This window comes from Pelecanus crispus, chromosome 13, assembly GCF_030463565.1.
Source record: "Pelecanus crispus isolate bPelCri1 chromosome 13, bPelCri1.pri, whole genome shotgun sequence".
Classification (NCBI taxonomy): Eukaryota; Metazoa; Chordata; class Aves; order Pelecaniformes; family Pelecanidae; genus Pelecanus; species Pelecanus crispus.
The window spans coordinates 23,066,346-23,085,658 of NC_134655.1; the positions used below are offsets into that span (position 1 = coordinate 23,066,346).

The window sequence follows — 19,313 nt, forward strand, 5'->3', positions numbered from 1 at the left end:
AGGAGCCGAGCGAAGCAGCCGAGCATCGAGGAAGCGCTTTATTATTTTAAATGTATTTATTTTCGCGGCAGCTCATCACTGCAAAAACTAGAAGTCCAGACTTGCTCACGCAGCCGCGTCTGCCGGCGATTCCTGCCGAGGTGTGCTGGGGTTTCCTCGGTTTTTATGAACGGGCTGAACTTTGCCAAACAAATGGGAAAAATCGTGGCTCTGCGGAGCCTTCAGCTCTTCTTTACGCATTGACAGGCAGATGCTCTGTACCCGACACGCAGAGGATGGCTGGGTTTTGCATAACGCCGGCCGCCTTTTGGCTTGGCTTAAAATCGCGCCGGCTCTGGATCTCCTGTCACCCGCTGGAGCAGCAGGTACACCTCTCCCGCTGAATCGCTAGCAAAGTCCCTGGGGCTAAGTATGATTTTCAGAATAACGTCTACCTCTCGCAGCGTATCATCCGGGGGATCTCAAAACCAAACATCACCAGGTCTCTGCTGCCTAGCTGAAACGCCAGACAATTTTACTGTCTTTTTTGTGCTGGATTAGTCAAGGCTTGCTGCAGGGCAGAAAGAGGGGTGCTGTGCTTTCCCGTGGCCTGGTGTTTTCCCCCATAAATGCTCTTTGCCTTTGACAAGCAGGAGGGGAGCCCGAGAGGACAACTCCTATTTGCTGCCAGGGTTTGAGGCACCGGCGCCGCTCCAGCCCGGCACGGCGCGCAGCCTTGCCCACACCATGGTGCGTTTCCCTTCGAGGTTTCCCTGACGTAGACACGGTCAAAGTTATTCGCTCCAGTTTAGAAAAGCGGCCAGGACTATGAGAAAACTTGGGAACATTTCACCAGCAGCGCTGTGGCTAAACCACCGTGGTCCCAACCCGGCTGGGCTGCTCGGGGGATGAAAAGAGCCTGGGAGCGTTTGGCATTCCGAGATAAACCACTAAATTTTCACCCGTTGCTCCTATTTAATGCGGAAACGATAGCAAAACAAACCTGGCTGGAGGGAACAAATGTGGAAACGGCGTTTGGGACTGTTTGATAGAGGTTAATGCTACATCCATGAAAAATATTTAGCAATAATTAGTCCCTGCTCATTGCCTTGAGCTTCAGGTATTAATACTCTGGATCTCACATCTCAGAATAACTTCTAGTTATCAGCAACTACAGGGTTTTCCTGCTCCGTAACTTCTGTCTTTAATGGGGTTAGTGATTTTTTTAATAAAAGAGAATAAAGACAGAGCTGCTGGGCAGCAGCACCGGGGGCCGGGGGTACGGCAGATGGGGGAGCGGGCGGCACCTCCTCGCTATCCCCAAAGCAGCCTACATCTGCTCCTAATGATGGTTTTAATAGCCCGGTTTATTTCAGTTACTAGAGTAGGGAATCTTAGGAAATTATGTCAGATGAGTGGGCTCTTTCTTTTCCTGAAAAATACCCCATCCAAAAAAAAAAAGGAGGGGGACAGGCAGGCTGCCTGGCACCACCGCACTAAGCCTATTTACTATACAAAGGGGATTTAACTCCGAATTTCAAGCGCAATTTAAGGCTAACGCTAAACATGAAAATGGTGCTAATATCACGCTATTAAGAAATGGGTATAAAATGCATTGGAAGTCTAAGGCGCTGATTTCTTTTCCCTCCTTACATTGAAAAAACTGTAATTGTAATGTGCACAAGGTTATTATTATTTTTTTTTTAAATCCGAACAAATAAGAAAAGACCCAGCAAACTGAGGCAGAGCTCAGCTGCCGGCCTTGCCCTCGCAGTGGGATCAGGCGTGCTCCCCGACGAACACGGGCAGCAGCCGCCCCAGAAATGTCCATTAAAGAGAAGAAACCTTCAGTGGGGGCAGCCGGGGACGCTGCTGGCCGGGGAGGACCCACGACTTATTCCAGGCTTTCCCGTTTCGCAGCTGCATCAGCAAAGCCAGGAGAGCAATTAGCTTAATCGCCCCTTTTTGGGTTTAGAGATCAGAGGCAGTTCCCCACTAAATTCCTAACAATTATATTAGTTTTTTGTCGAACGTGGTGCTTCTACCACTCACCTTCCCTTTAGGAAAGGCATAAACCAGTAACCGGGTATCTTTATGGAATTGGCTCGCACCGAGGTCGGGCTTGGCTCGAATTGAGCTGAGCGCGGCCGGGAGAGCCCCTCTGCCCCTCGGGGAAGTTGCGGAAGAAAGGCAGAGGCAGGGAAAGACAAGCAGAAACGCTTGTGAAGAAAGCGTTGGCTTGGAAAGAGACGCTTAGCAGAGATGCTTATCGAGGGGCGTCGGACTTCGGGCGTAGGACCTCGCGCAGAATCTGTCCCACTTTCTTCCCCGGATGTAAGAAACCCTCAAGACTTGATTGCTTCCATCAAAAAGGGACACAGCTGGTGTCAGCAAGGGAATCCCGTCTGCAGGGCGGACCGGCCGAGCAAGCTGTGCGACAGCAGCAAAGCGGAGCGCGCCGGGCAAGCGCTGCGGACGCGCGGATGACCTGAAGGACTGCAGAGATACAGGAAAACGTGTGCCGGCTACTTTCCAGGAGGAATGCAGGAGACGCTTCCCAAGCTGGGATGGGAGATGTCCCACGAGGGAGATTAAAATCTCAGCCGAGGCAATACTTTGTTCCTTCAGGGACGACCGGGTCTCGTGCCCAGCGCCGCTCTGCGACGGAGCCGAGCTGAGGCGAGGCGGGACCCCGCTCACCCCCTTAACGTGAAGCCAAAGACCTCGGGGAGTTATAAACTAACCCAGTTCATAACACCGGTGGCATCATTTGGGGAGTTTCTTGTAGCGCCGGAGATGTGGTTGCGTTCAGTTTCATTTCATTGCCGATAGAAGTTGGATTTTTTTTTTTTTTTAATATCTGCATCAGCGTCTGGTAATAGGTCAAAAGTTCAGGAAGCTAAAAAAAAAAAATCTTTCTTCTTCTGTTCTCTGAACATGTAAGGTTGCTTTCCAATGCACATTTTATTTTAAGGTGAGTTATTTTGTTGCCATAGTAATACTATTCAGGTTTTGAACCGCTAGCGTTTCGGTTTTCTTCCAGGCTAGACCTGCCACAAGCAGCCAGCAGCCCAAGCCCCTGCGCAGCGAGCGGCTTCCCCCGGTGCTGCACAACACCCTGAACCCGCAGCTCCCGCCTGCCCGGCGAAGCATCGCCCGTCTCGGGAACCCGGCGAGGATGGCCAGGGCAAAAACATTCCTCTGCTCGTTTCTTATCCCTTCTCCCCAGCCCTTGCAATAAGGCTTTGAGAAGGTCAAAGATAACCCGGTGGCTTTACTAATTAGCGCTTATTAACGACACCCATCAGGCTGCGGTGCGGTTGTGCTCGGCCGCTCTCCTCCAGGCTGTGGCGCGGGCAAGAACAAACCTGTGTTTGCCCCAAAGAGCTTAAAATCTCTGTAAATCCTATTTGTTGCTACACAGGTGTCTCATTTCTTTCCGCCAAGCCTAATGAATTTATTTTATTACTAAGAGGACTGTACTAAAATAAAGACTTTAAATACGAAGGTCTGTAGTGACATTAAGAACGGGGTAAAGAAAAGGGACGCCCCACTAAGGAAATACGTCTGTGGTCATTTGGGTGAAATGGGTTCTGTAAATGTATTGGAAATTAATATTTAATTTGCTATATTTAGATATTAAATATTTAAGCAAATGGCATCATTAAGATATTAAAATATTTAAATTGGAAATGCTTTTTTGGCTATAATTCATTTAATTAAAGCAGGCACAGCGTGCCACATATTAGCCTAAAACCTATTACATGGGTGCCAGACCATTTACATGACGGAGAGCCTGGGCACTTGTTCCACCGCACAGCCAAAAGCAGTTCAAGCACAGCAGTTTTAAAGGGTTTATTTTCTTTTTTTTTTTTTTTTTTTAATTTTGACTAAACCATTTCCAGATTAACAAATCAAGGCTACGTGCACGTAGAAGACCTGAGACCCACGTAAGCCTTCTAGAGATTGATGCATCTGGATAAATCCAGCACAGATTAAAGCAAAGCTTTCATTGCACAAGCTCTCCCTTGAAACGAGCAGGGTGCTCGTGACGCTGCTGTCCCTGGGAAAAGGACGGAGCCAGGAATAGCGGGTGGTAAATAACGAGCGCCAAAGTCAGGCAGAACGATTTGGTGGCGGAGGTGCGGAGGCAACGGCCCTGCGCTGTGGGCAGTTATGTTGCATTTCTCTTTCACCGAGGGAATTACGGAAGCAGAGCCATTCCGGGAGCATTAGAGCCGCGGCAGTTTCTGTGGTTCATAAGATTACCCACGCTCTCCGGCTCCCTGATAGAAAACCCTCTGAAACACAACGCTGTGCCTAAACACAATAGCAATCTAGAAAAAAGCAACAGCCTTAACAATGAGTTGCTTTGCTTTTATAGGTTTTAGCGAAGCCCATTGTGTTAACACCCTTTTTTGTATTTAGATTTCTAACGTCTTTGACTGGGGGAAGGGTGGAAGGGGCAACCAATTTAATTCGATAATCCCCCTAAGCCTTGCTTAATGCAGTCACTCTGGTCTGCCTCTCTGAATTTTATAGTGGTATTTTGGGTGGTTGCAGCATTGCACTGGAAAATGTCCCATCATTTATTTTGCAGCTATTCGAGGGAAATGGTTCCCAGTGCCGGGCAGCTGGTTCATTAAATCCACATTGTCGAATGAGACAAACTCTGTCACCCCCGATGGGGCTGGACCTCAGGGCTGCCATACTGATTCCTGGGTCAGGTAACTCAGAGTCGGGGTGCAAATTGCCAAGACTAATATTAAACCATGAGCAGGAGACTTTCGCTGTTGGTGAAAAACCTCATTTTTGGCTGAGGAGGTGGGTGGGGCTGCAGGGAACAAAGCAAAGTCCCCAGCTCGGGGATGCCTGCGTGCCCCCGGGACAGAGCTGATGCAGCAGGACGGGTCCTCCTCACTCCCCAGACACGACTGCGGCTCACGCCGTTTGCCCTCAGGGTGGAGGGGATGAAAGTGCTGCAGGAGGAAAGTTCCAGCAAGAGTTTTTGTCCTGTTGCTTCCTTCTCCTGACACGAAGGGAGTGCTGCAGCGTGGGTTGCTTTTCCACGTGCTCGTAAGAAATACAAGATGAGGATACTAAAGACTATCGAAGCATCTCATGAGCCTCTGTTCTCCTTAAATTCCTCTGCCAGTGCTCAGCTCCCAGCATTTCTCTGATGTTTGTTCAAACCTGATGCATTCAGCCAGCAGTGAATAAAAACCTGTGCCAAGAAGTTAGCATCGCTCTCCATGGGATTTTTCCACGCCCCATTTAAGGGTGCACCGTATCTCCCAAGGGAATGTTCCTCGGCCGTTCTAGAAGCATCTCAGAAAGAATCATAGCAAAGACAAAAAGTGCAAACGCAAGGGCATGGAGGGCTGGTAGAGTCAGTTGGCAGCAGCAACAAAGTCAAGATGGGAAGAAGGGTTTGGAAGAAAGGTCAAGGTCTGAAAGATGTTACCTGTAGCAAACTAAGTCACCCAAACAGGAGAAAGGAGCAAAGAAAGGCAAAAAAAATTAAGAGACCGAGATCTACTAGATTGCCACAGAAACAGAAGAGAGAAAGGTGTCCAGAGAGAAATCAGAAAACACATGGAGAGAAGAGGATCCTCAACAGGCAAATGGCAGGATCCTTTAAACTTAATGGAGAATGCGGAGAATAAACAGGGGATGCTTTTTTTCACCTCTGCAGTCTGTGCAATTGCCTTCCACGCTTATCTCATTATAATCCAGCGATAAGAATGAAATACCTCGGGAAAATGAAGACCGATGACAGAATTCTGTCTTTATGGCCACCATTTGCCTTCACAGCTTCGGCTTACATCTACTGGCCTTGCGTATTATTTTCCATCAGACACCAGCCCACCTCTCAGCCACATAGAACTCGGGGACTTCACAAACTCTAAAGAAAACCTCTTTTATTGGTGTAAAAGAAATGAAAGGGAACAGCCAAAAGGGCAAGTACTTGCAGGTGTTGAAAAACACTTCACCAGAGATTAAATTAAATTAGTCTTTCCACCAAGAAAAGCCTTAAGGGACCTTCCAAGAATGTAAGTCATCTCCAAATGGAGATGACAGAGAAAAGATACTCTAGCAGGCTATATCTCAAGCCCTAATAAGTTAAGGCCAAAAAAATAAAAGAAGGAAGATTCTGAAAACTGAACTCCTGAGGATATCAGAGGAAAGAGTTTTCCTGAAGGTAAGAAGCTGGAAGGCTACAGGAGAATGTGTATGTCCACTAAATGAGGGGAGTCCGAGAACTAAATGCAGTATGTGGGTCACTGTTTACTACAGAGGAATTTATGGAAGTTTCCACATTAAAGCCTTTCTTTATGAAGGAGAAGATGGAGAAATCATCTCAAACTGAAGATCACTAGAAGAGGCTTTAAGCTGAATAAAAATAATGGGAACAAAATTCCTGCTGGGACAGCATTTTGAGAGTTCCAGAAAAGTGCTCAAATATGAAATAGTCAAGACTACTTCACCCTACTTTGAAACCCCTTGTCTAAATCAGGCCAGAGATTCAAGGACTAGAACAACAAATGAAACTAAACTTTGATGGATGCAAAAACGTGCAAATCACTGCAAACACATAGGAACGGGCTCTGACCCACTATCGCGCGCTGAGATCTTGCCACCGCTGCGCTGACATTTTCATAGAGCTATGCACAGCGCTCAGAGGCAGTCGGAAGGCAAACGGACCATAAGGAATTTTTAGGGAGGACGCAGAGAATGAATAAAAACAAGCATGGTTATGGCACTGCAGGAGCCCGTGGTATGCCCACGTTTCAGCCCTCTCTTCGCAGGATGGATACCCAGAAAAGGTGGAAAAACAAAAGGGGAGGGAGCAGTGGTCTGCAAAAATCTCCTTGTGGGGTTAAATAGAGTAGGGCTTTCTTATTTGGAAGAGATGCCTGAAAGAGAATAGGAGAGGGGTACGTAAAGAGCATGGTGAAGGGGGATGGCTGCTCCTCCATTCGGTTTCGGGTTCAGCATCCTGGTGTTGCGGCGTGGCTCACAGAGCCCGTTTTGTTTTCCTCATCGTTGAACTGAAGTGTTAGTTTCATTAGTGACTTAGAAAGTTCATTATAAACTCACACTCCTGTGGGCAAACTTATACAAGACAGTCTTCTAATCTACCACCTCATGAAGTAATTAATTTCTGGTTTTTATTAAGGCTGTGTTTAAAAAATATCAGCAAGCTTATTTACTACATCTGTGCGTTATGGATACCAATAAACATAAAAAATACCTCAAACCGGTTTTAAACCTCTTTTTATTTCAAAAAAGCAGCACTTTTAAAAAACTCCGGCAAACCCCGTGCGCTCCTTCACACAAACAGCCAGTATTTTTGTAAAACAGAATTAAAACACGTAAAAATCCTCACAGCTTAACAGCGAAAGCGTATAGGGTACACAAGGACATAATTCTACTTAAATTATATACTTAGCTGAGGGAGTTCTGGTGAAATTTGCATGGGCAGCTATGCGGGGAGAGAGGTGATGAATTCCCAGTCACGGTTAGACACTGTGTGCCCAGGCTGTAAGGCTCCCAGGTGCTTCCAGAAGTCAAAAAATGCAGGATTGGGCCCTAAAAAAAAACCCCCAAATCACAAACCAAACATCAAAGGATTATTTAAAAAAAATTCAGCACGATTTGAAGTTGCTGAATTAGCCCCACCAGGAAAGATCAGGCGGTATTTCTGGGGCAAGAGCCCCTTTGTGCATCGTGACCCCCCAGACTGGCAGCAGCCGCGGCCATTGCACGAGAAGGGCTGGCAAAGGTTGGGGACACGGGGCTCGGGGCCCTGATCCTGGGCACACAGGATCAGAATCTGGCCCTTAGATAGCGATGTAGCTGACCACAATTGTAATACCAGCAGTAACAAAAACTACCTGGTCACTTAACAACTAACAGTAATTTCCCTGCTTATAAAACTTGCAGGGTTACAGGCAGTTTCAGGTGTAATGTTGAGATTCAGCGATGCTGCGGTAGATTTTCCTGGAATACTGAGATTATTTACCTGGTCCTTCTGCTTACAGAGCTATGAGCGTACAGGTACGCAGATCACTGCTGCCCATTTTCATATGCATTTCGTCCATATTGGAAATTTTGCATCTCTCTGTAAAATAGAGACACAGATAAATGTTTACATGACATTCTGAGAGACAGAATTTATTTGAAAACCAGGCAAATAAGAAGTTCGCACAATTGCAGCAGCGACGTACATACCATCTAGCCGACCAACAGCTAACACCAGTTAATGGCTGCCATAAGAAATATGAGATATGGATCGGTCCACGGAGTAACAGATGATACTGTTCCAGGCAGGTGGCATTTTAGGCTCTAGCGAATGGATTTTAAGATTCTCAAGAGGAAGAGACAGCGTATTTACATCATGCAGGGCAAGTAATCTATCAACTTAGATGAACTATCATAAGATAGAATTTAGAAACAAAGGAGAGTGGCAGCCTGATTATTTCTCAATAGCCGTTCGTAGGGGATAGCGTTACAGCCAACTCTTGGGTGTGGGCACCATCTAGAGGAAGGATTGGTATGATGCAGCAGGGAAATTAAATATTAACTCTTTAAAAATACCAAAAAACCTAGAGCAGATCTTGTATAATATCTAACAGCTATTTAATTATTATTTAACAGCTGTTATCAAGGGAAGAAACTGTATGAAGGAGTGGAAATTCGGAGATTTCTCCTGCAAGGCAGGACGTTGACTGGCACACGAGACTTCTGCACTCAAGCAAAACCCATGACTGTCGCTATTGCTAATTATTTTGCACCTTCTTTTTTTTATTTTTAGAATAAATACGCTACGATACCAAAATTTAATTCTGAGGTTGCTGCACTTAAAGAACATCTTAAAGTAAACCTTGACCTTTCAATACCTGTCTTTACTTAAAACTGCATAGTACAAGGCACCAATTCCCAAGTTCCTTCTAAATAGCACGTATTTTTGTAGCAGTTAAACAAAACAGCAGATTTAATTTCTGAAACAATTACTATCCTTATTTACCATTTAGCTGCACACGAAAGGCCCAAGATGAGCGGGATGTACATAGAAACGTGCATGGAAAATACTGAAAAAGCTGAAAATGCTTAACTTGCGCTAGTGTTTAAATCCAAATGGATTCAGACATTCGCATTCCCATCAACATCTACTGAAAAGGAAAGGTATGATCCAGCTACAACCCAGCACACCTGCACGATTCCACTCTAAACTTGCTTTTTTCCATTTGCAACTGTACATTTAAGTCTGGTTGTGAAAAACTGCAATCATGTTTTTACACTATGTGAAAGGAAGTCAGAATTTGACTCATCGGGACAGTATAATGATAAATAAAATACGAGAGACACACATCTACCTGGTGTTACAAGCTGACTATGGGGAATTTCATTTAATTTTGTAGTCAAATGAAACAGGGTAAACTCTGCTGGCTTGCATTGACTCACAACTACAGCGACAGGATGCGATGGACCATTTCACAGCAGATGTACAGGCTGCCAGCGGCCAAGGTATGAAGAGCACACCAAGCGCAAGCACTACTGCAGCCCTGGGTGAACCAGAAAGAGGCGAAAAGCTGGAAACCAGCTTATTTTTAAGTGCTGAGAGGCTTCTGCAATACCAAACGCATGGAAGCGATGGGTATTTGAATATTACCGGCAAGAGCTGTCAGAACGGGGCTTTTCAGAGGGATAAGGTGCATCAGGTTAATCACATTTACTTAATGTTAAAAGTGGTTTGGGTAAGTTAACGGCACAACGGCAGAAGTATGAAGCAGTTTTTCTGAGGGCTTTTTCCCCACACAGGTTTTTGGTTGGAGTAACACGCATACGCAGAGGTGCTATGCGGAGGAGCCAGGGACCTAATAGTAACAAGAGATAGTAGTAAGAAGGTAGAAAGGCAGAATGAAGCGAGCCTGTGGAAGTATGAAAAATGCAGACACATGCACGAAATGAAAATCTTGCAAATCAGCCTCACCCGTGACCCACCTCTATAACGTCAGCAAGATCTCTTTCAGAGCGATAAGTCTCCGAGATATTCCCCCGGTACAGGTTCAGCACTTGTTATCTGCCTTCTGGGGTTTTCTACGGATCAGACAGGTTTCTGATAATCTGCACCCTGCCTTGCCAGGAGGCCTGGGGGAGAGGCAGGTAAACCTGCAAGGTCTGACAAGTTTGGCCACGGCAGAATGGGATCGGTTCCGCTCTGCGGGACGGTGTGCGAGCATGCATTTATCAAAAGGTTTCTACTCCTAAAATCCTTTAAAGGCTTGCATTTTTATTTATTTTTGCTTTTAAAGAGCCGTATCAAAAGAAACTGTTACAATCCAGCTTCTTCCTTAAAGCATCTCTACTTCTGAATAGCTCTGTTGTTCATTAGCAAAGATTACCACGCCGGTTCGTACGTTCTTCTTCGCCACTCGGTGCCACTGCTGCTGTTGGCATTTACACAATGGAGTTCTGCTTTGGAGAAGGATGAATAAGCACAACCATAAAATCTTGCTTTCACTAGATTTACTATCATCCCCCAGCACGCTGCCGCTTGGATGCAGAGAGATCCAGAAAGAGATGAGTCACGGAGCTGCAAGATCTGCGTGCGGCTGCAGTGTGCTCCCGGGAGCGAAAGCTACGCTTGAAGATGGGCATTACTCACCAGACGGATGACTCCTTAAGGGGAAAACCTGGGAGAAGTGGGAAGAGGTATCGATCGCAGTCCGTACAGCAGCCTTAGGGAATAATAAAGCAACTGGGAAAATGTTAACGACAGGAAGCTGAGGTGCCAAGGAACCAGCAACACGGGAAGAGGCTTGGGAGTCACTGCAGAGCTGTAAACCACAGCCGTGATCGCGCTGGAGGACTCTGGCCAAGTTACACAACGGCTGTTTCGGGCATGACTAACACTGTTTGTACTTGACCCGAATGCGGGATGCCCTACTCTGCGTACCTGTGCTCTGCAACACAGCCATAACAAATAGTTGGGCGATTACGAAGGCGCTCCTCCCTTGTCGATGCACGAATCCATCCGAGCCGCGATGAGGGTGCAGCGTTTCCAACACGGAGCGCTTCCGAGCGTTGGGCTGGGAGGCCGTGTTGTTTACAAGCACTTAGGCAAACCGCGCGTGGCGAGACTCCCAGTCAGAACGGTGTGGGAAGGACACAAGCGAGGGACAGATGAGCTTACTTCGGGAGCGTTTTCTATGCCAGGCTTTCGATCCAAGAGCCCATTTTAGTTACTGTAGAAATCCCCATGGGCTCTAGATAGGCCCTAAAAGAATAATTCTGCCTATCGTGGTGGCACAGCTTCGCGTGTTGCCACCCCCAAGCTCAAATAAAAGCAAATCACAAGTAGAGAGGTTGAGTAAGGCACTCACCAAAAGGTGCCAAAGCAACACGCCATCTCCATAAAGAAATATATTAGGCAACCGTTAGCCCTAGAATACAGCAGGACCTGGTGCTATACCATATTTATCGTGGTGTGTTTTCTCTTGACACAGAATTCTATTTAGCTCAGAAAGATTGATATGCACTTTCAGGGCATATGACAAAACATCATCCGTGGTTTGTTTTTTTTTTTTTCCTTTGCATTCCCGTCATGCATAAAAGATGAGCTTGCAACTCAGTTCTGAAGACAGGTGGGAGAAAGACTACCTCTAAAGACAGTGACTATCAGGCTGTTTTTCTCCTAGCTGGCAATTTATTTTGAGGACTGCAGTTTTACGCTGTTCTCTCGCACAGGAAGCACCCGTGCTGTAACTTCAGAGGCTCCGGTGCAATGCTGGAAAGGTGGGAGAGCTGTTACTAGCGGAAAGCCACTAGAGCTGAGGTTTGCAGCTTGGTAAAGCGGCACCTTGCATCTCTGCTAGTGATGAGCTGATCAATCAACCTGCCTTAAAAGAGATGCCAAGAGCTACCGTGGTGAGCGATTTTTTTTTTTTTTTTAATATTTAAACTCTCATTAGCAGCTTGAGAACTTCAGAGGATGAAGGAGGTTGTAGTGAGGGGGGTGTTGGTCTCTTCTCCCAAGTAACAAGCGATAGGATGAGAGGAAATGGCCTCAAGCTGCGTCAGGGGAGATTTAGATTGGATATTATGAAAAAATTTATTTACTGAAAGAGTGGTCAAGCGTTGGAACAGGCTGCCCAGAGAGGTGGGGGAGTCCCCATCCCTGGAAGTGTTCAAAAAACGGGCAGAGGTGGCACTCTGGGACATGGTTTAGTGGGCATGGGGGTGTTGGGTTGATGGTTGGACTGATGATCTTAGAAATCCTTTCCAACCTTGGTAATTCCTAGTTTTTACTTTAATTAAAAAATAATCCAGCCACCAAGCCAGGAAACATGAAATTACTACTCTACCCTTAACTGGTTTAGCGGTGGACTTGACAGTGTTAGGTTAATGGTTGGGCTGGATGATCTTAAAGGTCTTTTCCAACCTAAATGATTCAATGATTCTAAGAAATGAGATCTACGCATCACCCAGTTAATCCCAGCTCCTGGCACCAACTAAACAACTTCCACAGCTGTATGAAGGGGTAGGCGAATACAGACGGATTATGCGGAGCAGCTGAATGTCAAGTACCCGACTCCTTCTCCAGAGAGCTACTGGCGCTCGGTCGGGTACCTTGAAGCACCCTGAGAAGAGGCTGCCAGCGGAAAGGGCCACATCCCAATGGGAACAGCAGGAAGAACTATGAAACAGCGCTTCACAGAAAGCCTAGTCATGAGTAGATGCTATAAACATATGCTGAAAATGAATTTATTCTTAAATGTTTCAGCGGCATCGATTTACGATGATTCAGCTCTTGGTATTCAAAGCATGAAGAGGAGCTGTCTTTTTTTATTTTCCAGTTATGACAGCGATCGTTACACTGCAGAGGCTCAGGGCGTTCTAATACCAAATGCCAGGTATTTATGGTGGCAAAACACAATTCTCCACTGAAGAATGCCGCCAATTCACTTAATATGTTTTACCAACTTAGCGCTGAAGTGACAGAAATTTCTGGAGCTTTGACAGGATGCTTCCCATGGAAAAAGAATTTGTTTCCCTTAAGAGTTTCTACAGTGACTGATATTGAACCTTTTTTCCCTTGAAGGGAGCAGGTGCTGTATCAATTGTATTTTCATTTCCTGGACCCTAGGAGCAAAAAACTTTAATCTGGCTCCTCAAGCCACCCAACGCCCTCCATTCAGTGACCTTGGCAGGACTGCGCCCCGACAACCGTACACGCCGAGGCGAGGACACGCTGGCAACAGCCGCTCCACCTCAGGTGCGCAACGGCTCCTCTGAACATCGAGAGACTTCCCACGTCGCCAAACACCAGCTACCTGTGTCCCAACACTTTGTCTTGTGCGCTTTTGTCTACGTTTACAGCGGATTAAGTGATTTGATGAATGCAGCCCAAACCCCAGATTTTTCTGTACCGCCGGCACGCCGCCATACGGCTGTTCCATACCTAATAAAGTGCCTCCTCTGACCTTTGCCTACGGCTTGGCCTCTCTCAACGGGAGCCAGCACGACTCGTCAACCTCCACCTCTCCATCCAGGCGTGTTTCCCTGCCACGCAACACGCGTGCGCTCCACGCTTGTCGCTGCCCCCTCCCTCACGCCTGGCGAGAAGGGAAAGATTCCCAAATCCCGGCGTTTTGTTGCTGTTTTTTTGTTTGGAAAACACACACTTATTTTCCGCGCCTCCGTGGGTCTCCCATTTCCCAGCCGCTTCCCGGCAGGAGGCCGCCTCGAAGGCGCGGGAGCTCGGGCAGGCTCCCCCCGGGGCGGCGGGGCGGGGCAGCCAGGCTCTCGCCCTCCCGTCGCGGCGGCGGCCCCGGCGGGGAGGCCGCAAGGCCCGGGCGCGGCCCAGCCGCCTCCGCCACCGCCTCCCCGAGCGCCCGGCCGGAAGTGTCGCCTGAGGGCAGAGCTCCGCCCCCCGCCGTGCGTCACCGCCACGCCCTTCCGGCCTGAGGGGGCCGCGCTTCCGCCCCGTCCCCTCCCCGCGCCGCTTCCCCCTCGCGCGAAGCCGCGCACCGCCCCCTTGCGGCGGGCGGCGCGCCCTGCACGGCGCTCGGCGGCTGCCCGGGGCCGGGACATCCATGGGGCGGGCGGCGATGCCCTGAGCCCGGGCGGCAGCCGCAGCCGGGCCAGCGCCGCGCACGGCCAGCGGGGCTCCTCCATGGGGGCTCGGCCGCAGTAGGAGCGGCGTCTCCCCGGGGCGCCATCCGCCACCTCCCCTCCCCCTCGGGCCTCCTGAGGAGGATGGCGACGGCGGCCGCCCCGACCCAGCTGGAAGCCGGTGGGTATCGCTGGCGGCGGGGGCTGCCCTCCGCCCCGCCGGCCGCCCGCCCCGCTGTAACCGTGTCCCCTTCTCCCCCCGCCCCTCCGCAGAGCTCTACTACCTGATCGCCCGGTTCCTGCAGTCCGGACCCTGCAAGAAATCCGCCCAGGTGAGCGGGGAGCGGGGGCTGCGGCCGGGCCGGGGCGGGCGGGGACGGGACGGGGCACGGGGAGGGCGGCGGGCGGGAGAGCCGCTGCGCTGCGGGGCGCCGGGCTCACGTCCTTTGTCTGTCTGTCTGTCTGTCTGTCCGTCCGTCCGTCTCTCCCCAGGTGCTGGTGGAGGAGCTGGAGGAGCACCAGGTCAGGCGCCTGCCGCGGCGGGACGGGGGAAGCCCTCGGGGCGGGGGGGGGGGGGGGGGGTTCGGGGGTTGCCCTGCCCCGTCTAACCCAGCCCATCGCCTCCCGGGGCCGCGGGAGACCCCGCGGGAGCCCCCGGCGCGGGCGGCGGGGCCGGGGGCAGCGGCGGAGGGGCTCCTCCCCGGGGGTGGGCTGGCACCGGCGGGGGCTCCCCTCGCCCGGCCGGGGAGGGCTCGCTGGGCGCGGGGCCGGCCGGGGTCTGACGGCCGCCTCCGTCCCCGTCCCTCCTCCCCGTCTCCCTCCCGCAGCTGATCCCCCGGCGCCTGGACTGGCAGGGCAAGGAGCACCGCCGGAGCTTCGAGGACCTGGTGAGCCAAGTTCCACTCCCGACTTCCCCGACAAGCTCCCCCCCACCCCTCCCCAAGCCGCCGCCGCCGGCCCCGCCGCCGCTCCCCGCCCGTCCTCCCTCACGGGGCTGCGGGCTGCGCCCCGCCGAGGCCGCGGCTGCCGCCGGCCCGCGGGGGTGCGGAGGGGAGGGGAGGCGCGGCCGGGCCGGGGCCGGACACACAGAGCGGGGCGGCGGCGGGGGCCGCTCGGTGCTGCCGGGCTGCGGCGCGTTATTGTGGGGCCGGGAGGGTTATCTGAGGGCACGTACCGGGGCCCAGCCCGGCGAATGGCGCCGCGTCTTACAAGCCGGAGAGCGGCGGGAGGCGATGGAAGGCGGCAGCTGATTGGCTGCGGCGCCGCGGAGGAACTGGCAGGGAGGGCGGCGGGGGTGGGGGGGCGCACCGGCACCCCGCGCCCCCCGCCCCGCCGCCGCCCTCCGCGCCCCTCGCCCGCCGCCGCTCTCAGCCGGGGCGGGGGCCGCTCCCCCGCGGCCTGCAGGGCCTGCGACGCCGGGGCGCTTCGGCCGGCTTCTGGGCAGCCCGGCGGCGGAGCCCCCCGCGCCCCCGCCGCCTCACGGGGCGCCGGTTCGACAGCCCCCCCCCCCCCCTTCCCCCGCGGCTGCCCCCGCCGAGGGGGAGGCGACAGCGTGGGCAAAACACAGCGCTCCGCGGGCACCCGTGGGCTGGGGGAGGCCGGCGGGAGCGGGTTCCTGTCGTGGCCCGGCCCCGGGGGGTGGCATGTGGACGTGCCGGCGGGCCCGTCGGCGGGCAGAGCTGCCGGGCCGCCTCAGGGCCCGCCGGCCGCAGCCTGGGCCGCAAGCTGCGCCTCAGCCGGGCGGCTGGGCCTGCTCCAGCGTGGGCAAAACAAACAAACAAACAAGGGCTTTTTAGGAAACGTAAGGTTGAAAGTATTAAATGCCGGTGAAATGTATGGAGTGGCTACTTCTGGTAGACCCCAGGCCTGTGAATATCTGTCGTTGGGAAAGGCGGGCTCGGCTCTGCGCTGCCGAGGGCCCGGGGCGTGGGGATGGCGTGGGGATGGCGTGGGGACGGCTGCCCTCGGGCCCGGGGCGTGGGGATGGCGTGGGGATGGCGTGGGGACGGCTGCCCTCGGGCCTGGGGCATGGGGATGGCGTGGGGATGGCGTGGGGACGGCTGCCCTCGGGCCCGGGGCGTGGGGATGGCGTGGGGATGGCTGCCCTCGGGCCTGGGGCGTGGGGATGGCCGCCCTCAGGCCTGGTGCATGGGGATGGCTGCCCTCCAGCCTGGTGTGTGGGGATGGTGTGGGGACGGCCGCCCTCCGGCCTGGTGCGTGGGGACGGCCACCCTCCAGCCCGGTGTGTGGGGATGGCCGCCCTCGGGCCCGGTGCGTGGGGATGGCGTGGGGATGGCCGCCCTTGGGCCCGGTGCGTGGGGATGGCCACCCTCGGGCCCGGTGCGTGGGGATGGCCACCCTCGGGCCCGGTGCGTGGGGATGGCCACCCTCGGGCCCGGTGCGTGGGGATGGCCGCCCTCGGGCCCGGTGCGTGGGGATGACTGCCCTTGGGCCCGGTGCGTGGGGATGGCCACCCTCGGGCCCGGTGTGTGGGGATGGCCGCCCTCGGGCCCGGTGCGTGGGGATGGCGTGGGGATGGCCGCCCTTGGGCCCGGTGCGTGGGGATGACTGCCCTTGGGCCCGGTGCGTGGGGATGGCCGCCCTCGGGCCCGGTGCGTGGGGATGGCCACCCTCCGGCCCGGCCGCGGGATGCGCGGCTTCTTACCGGCCTCCTCTGAGAGCAGCGGTGCTGAAAAGTCATTTCGATTTGTTTCCGACGGGTGCAAACGGCCTTGTTTTCCTTCCGAGGAGCTCTGGGTAATAACATCTGGCGCCGATGTAGCACTTTGCAGTCAGAATGCTGTAAACTTGCTAATACCTTTTCTAATATTGATCCACTGCATCCGTGTGATCACCCCTGTCCCCTCACCTGAAAGGAGCTGAAAGTACGTCCTTGCCTTTCCCATCTCGCACAGTGCAATGGTGATGCGGGATTTTGACGTGACTGTTGCTCAAACTGCTTCGTAGCTTGCTTAAGAGTTAGTTTTCCACATTAGCAACATTGTAGAAGCTGAGATGCAGATGGGAGAGCTCCCTGTATCCAGACGAGGCATTTGTACCTGCTGGCTTTCCCTTTCCAAAGGGTATTAAGAATTTAAGATGAATGTTATGCTTCATCATACCTCTTGTGGATAATTCCGGGACTGTATATTGAGTGAGCAGGCACAGAGTAAGTACTGCATTCAATACATTTTAATGCTGTACGGTCTTCCTAGAGAAGCTGAAATCTAACCGTAGGCTGTCTCAGGTTTAGCTTGCGACTGCACCCGGTACCAGAGAGGAATATTAACAGTGGCAGTATGAAGTCTGATTTCAAACATACTGGTTTTGCTTAGTCAGTTACATTAATGTATATGTTTTTTCCTTTCGTTCTCTGGGGCACGAATAGAAAAGCCTTAAAACCTTTTTTTTTGTGTGTATTGGATGGCATTGTTGAAACCATGTACTTTTCTTTAAAATTTCAGAAGCGGGAGACAAACTGTTGTAAAGTGAGGCTTGGAATTGATGGGAAATTGCTTCTCTCTGTATAGAATTATCAAAATTAAGTATAAGATTTTTTCCTCCGTCTTATACTAATCAGCAGTAATCAATCCTTTTAGGCTGCCTTTTTGTCTAGTATTATTTAACTGTTTATCATGCTTTACAGTAAGGAACAGGACGATAAATGAATCCTTACAGCAAGACAGGTTGATGCTAGGTAGGGTGAACTGAGCTTCTCTCTATTAATCCTCAGACTGAAGCTTTCGCTGTTGAGGATGTTGAAGAAGGGCCTTTCTCCCTCTCGTTGCTTACGGTCTGATGTGTTTGGAATTTGGACCTTGGGTTGCGTGTGATTGTATATTAACCTGAACTACTCGGCCTCGGCGCTAGAGGCCTGAATGTCATGTTTAGCACAAAGCCAGGGTTGTGAAGAACACAAATAACTCTGACCTTCGTTTTAATTATCTCAGTCAGATAATGAGCCAAAATTAAATTATAGATGCTAGCAATTGGAGATGAAGTTTTTTCTACCCGTTTCTCCTTTTTGAACACTTACAGACAGAAAACCAAATTCGGGTGCAATCTCTGCCTGGTGTTGCAGCTACACTGGTCAGGCAGGCCTGAGGTAATCGAACCCAAAGAGAGGGTTTACAAACCCGGAGAAGTCTGATTTTTTTTCTTTGTTTGTTTGCCCAATATTCTGCGTTGGCAAACCTGACAAAGTATTTCTTGTTCTAGTCGCTGAGGTTTCAACTTTGTTTTCCATTCTCTGTTTGACTGTTCAGGTTAGTGTCGGTATTTTTCAGAAAACATGCTGATACTCTTGCCATTGAGTGTGTTGTTCTTGCTCTGAGGGCTTTTGGAAACAATAAAGATGTAACAACCAAATCGCCTACTCTAGGTGGCTTTTATCTAGGGAATGTTTACTCCCACTTCACTCGAGCTTTTAGTCAAGATCTGAAAACTCTCTGTTGAGATTTCTTTTTCCTTTCTATCTGAACTTGGTCTTTTACTTTAAATGTTCAGGCACCGTAAGGCAGAAGAGTAATTTAAGACACGCTGATAAGAATCGTATCTAGCGAGCAAAACCACGCAGAGAATGCTAGCTGACGTGCGTTTGTGTTCCCTTTGTCTTTCTCATTTCCACTTTGGAGTACTCCTTATGTGCAACATGTGGCTGGCTGTCTAGGTAATCGCCCAGGTGTACCTCAAAGCGGTTTTTACTTTGTTATTGACTGCTGGTGGTCTTGAGACATGAAATGTGTTTGTAAAGGGGAGGGTCCTCGCTCTCCCGATGAAGGCCTGAAGTATGTCAAACTTGCACGCAATTAGTACTCCTATTTTAAATGAACCGCAGCAGTTCAGTGTGGAGTCAGCTGTTGTACAGACGAGTCAAGCTGAACCGAGTCAGATAATCAGAACAGTCTCCAGTGTACTGCAGTTCGAAATTATCTTTGTTTATTCCTGATAAAGACGACTGGCTCTGGTCTGGTTTTCAAGAACTTTTTGATGGGCTGTCTCTTCTGGCTCAGCCTGTTTTGGTCTTTGTGCTGAAGATATGTGTAATTTCAGGAAAAACAGAAAATCAGCTATTGTTGGACAGTGGAGAATTTGTATCCGTGAGCGGCTGTGCTGGTATGGAACAGCTTATGGGATTTGGCTTTGAGTTTCTGCCTTGCCCATCTGCATTGATTTAAAACTAGCTATGAGTCTGAGGTGCTGTTATTTATAGA

At 51.1% G+C, this 19,313-nt stretch overlaps 1 protein-coding gene across 1 annotated transcript in view; it reads left to right on the top strand.

The window, feature by feature from the left end:
* The first annotated feature begins 14,244 nt into the window (after nucleotides 1-14,244).
* BRWD3 (bromodomain and WD repeat domain containing 3) overlaps nucleotides 14,245-19,313 on the top strand; it is a 60,249-nt gene continuing 55,180 nt past the window's right edge. The window contains exons 1-4 of the mRNA XM_075720896.1: nucleotides 14,245-14,281; nucleotides 14,374-14,432; nucleotides 14,593-14,622; nucleotides 14,928-14,987. Of these exons, the coding sequence (XP_075577011.1) occupies nucleotides 14,245-14,281; nucleotides 14,374-14,432; nucleotides 14,593-14,622; nucleotides 14,928-14,987 (186 nt within the window). The remainder of the gene's footprint in view (nucleotides 14,282-14,373; nucleotides 14,433-14,592; nucleotides 14,623-14,927; nucleotides 14,988-19,313) is intronic.